We start from the raw sequence: 2,521 nt of genomic DNA, 5'->3' as shown, positions 1-2,521 counted from the left end.
TTTTCTGATCACTAAAGTGATATATGAAGATAATTCAAACTCAAGTGAAGACAATTTGGAAAGAAACAAGTATATATAGTAAAACAAAGGGTACAAAGTTTCAATTGTATAGAATGAATACATTCTAGAGACATAATGTACACCATGGGGAATATAGGTACTAATATAGTAACTTAGAAATATAAACATAATATCAGTGCAGTGTATGGGTTGGTTAAAAATGCTGTTGCAATGATTCAGAAGAAACAAGTCCTTGAACTAGGGTGGTGATGTCTATATAAAACAAGGGAGAATGGACTACAAAAAATTTTCTAAGGGTAGAATTCAAGTAGTTTAGAAGAGAGAAGGAAAAATAAGAGATGCCTTTTAGATCTGAATCCTGATGACTGATATTTGGTAACCATGAACATGATATTTGGGTAAGGGAGAGCAGTGTATGTATTTTTGAACTCATTGATTGTGTGGTGGTATTCAGGCAGTTAGAGATGGAGACTGGGACCCAGAGGAGAAAAAAAATTTCAAATTTGTGATTCATTTATACTTTCCAGGTTGCTTTGTTGAAGAAGACAGAACAGAGATTTTTTTTTAAGTATGAGAAGAGAAATGTGGGGACATCCATGTTTAGAAAATGGCAGAGAGACAGAGAGCTGGAGAAGGAACCACATAAGGAAAATACAAAATCGTAGGAGAACTTAAAGAGTGAAGGGTCCTTGCAGTGAAGGGTGGAAGTGATTTCAAAAATGAGTTATTTGTAGCCTGAAATGTTATAGAGAAGATAAAAAGGATGAGAATTGAGCACAAAAGGTGCTCAATGTATAAGGTACCTAGCATAGTACTTGGCATGGGAAAAGAACAGTAAATATTAGCTACTATTTGATCAACAGATTATTATAACTGACAGTTAGGAAGTATTTGCCACTTCATGCTCAGACCCAGTCAAATGTCTTCCAGAGTTGGGACTTAGAATATGTGCTGTATAGCATAATGAGCAAGTAGAAGACAGAAGAGAAAGAGTTTAGGAGTGGTGACAATGTAGGGGCACTCAACTCATTAACCTGATTATCCCAGCTGGCCCATTCCTCATCCCAGAGAAATGTCTGCCCTTTGAGAATGTGTCTTCTGAACACTGAGATCAACCATGCGTGCAGGCTAGTGTGCTTGGGAAGCCAGGTCACCATCAGGAGATCCGGTCAGGAGAGAAGTTGATGGCAATGTTCCACTAAGATTTTCTGACCTCTCATAGGTATTACAGAAAACTGGCATCAAATGCAATGAGTAACTACAGTGTTGTCAGGGAGTTTGTGCTCCTGGGATTTTCTCATCTCCGTGAGTTCCAGGTTCTCTTGTTTGTTCTCATCCTGTTGGTATATGAGCTGGGCAATCTGGCCATCATCACCCTCACCTGCCTCCTCTCACCCATGTACTTCTTCATCTGCAACTTCTCCCTCATGGAGATACTGGTCACTTCCACTGTGGTGCCAAGGATGCTGGCAGACCTGCTGTCCACTCACAAGACCATGTCCCTGGCTGAATGCCTGACTCAGTCTTTCTTTTACTTCTCCCTGGGCTCACCCAACTTCTTGATCCTCACAGTCATGGCCTTTGATCATTACGTGGCCATCTGCCACCCTCTGCACTACTCAACCATCATGAGTGGTTCAGTGTGTGTGAAGCTAGTGTTGGCTTGCTGGGTGGTCGGGTTCCTCTCCATTATCTTCCCCACACTACAGAAAACACCGTCTGGTTCTGTGGCCCTAACGCCATTGACCACTACTTCTGTGACTCTGCCCCACTCCTCAAGCTTTCCTGCTCTGATACCATCCACACTGAGCACATGGATTTCTTCCTGTCCTCACTCTTTGTGCTGACCACCATGCTACCCTTTGTCATCTTCTACATCCTCATTGTGGCTGTAGTGCAGCACATCCCCTCCTCCTTGAGGTGCCAGAAGGCCTTCTCCACCTGTGCCTCCCACCTCAAAGTGGTGGTTCTGGACTATGGCAGTGCCAGCTTCATATATGTGAGGCCAGGCAAGGGCCACTCCCCACACCTCAACAAGGTGTTGGCCTTGATGATTGCAGTGGTAACCTCTTTCCTCAACTCCTTCATCTTTACCTTCTGGAATGAGAAGGTCAAGGTGGTCATTGAGAATGTAACTAAAAGGATCCTCTTGAGACCCAGCAGTCCATAGATAAGAGGACTGAAGAGCACCTGCCAAGTCACAAGGAATACAGGCCTTTGCTTCAGGAGGGCATCCAGGTGCCCAGGCTGGAACTCCTCAATCTCCCTCTTGACCTTTTTTGCTTCTTCATCTTCATGCAAGTCTCTGCCCACACATTACCAATAATTAATAAACACCTGCCTTTAGAAAGTCTCAAAGGCAAGTATCTGTGAGCCTCAGATAGTTAAGGAATGGGTTATTTCAAGGGAGCATGGAGTGAGCACAGTGGATGATGACAATTAAATGAGATAATCCAAATAAAGCTCTTTGTAGAAGGTGTAGTACATATTAAGAGCTCCA

At 43.0% G+C, this 2,521-nt stretch overlaps 1 protein-coding gene across 1 annotated transcript; it reads left to right on the top strand.

The window, feature by feature from the left end:
• Positions 1–1,271: 1,271 nt before the first annotated feature.
• LOC103255680 (olfactory receptor 6V1-like) lies at positions 1,272–2,191 on the top strand. The gene is given in 2 exon segments (XM_008053644.1): positions 1,272–1,734; positions 1,737–2,191. Coding segments are annotated over 2 exon segments (918 nt in total).
• Positions 2,192–2,521: the final 330 nt, after the last annotated feature.

Source organism: Carlito syrichta, unplaced genomic scaffold (assembly GCF_000164805.1).
Source record: "Carlito syrichta isolate Samal-C Ts95f unplaced genomic scaffold, Tarsius_syrichta-2.0.1 Scaffold288346, whole genome shotgun sequence".
NCBI classification, from domain to species: Eukaryota; Metazoa; Chordata; class Mammalia; order Primates; family Tarsiidae; genus Carlito; species Carlito syrichta.
The sequence above is the reverse complement of the archived record's forward strand: the minus strand, read 5'-3'. Positions and strand labels throughout refer to the sequence as shown.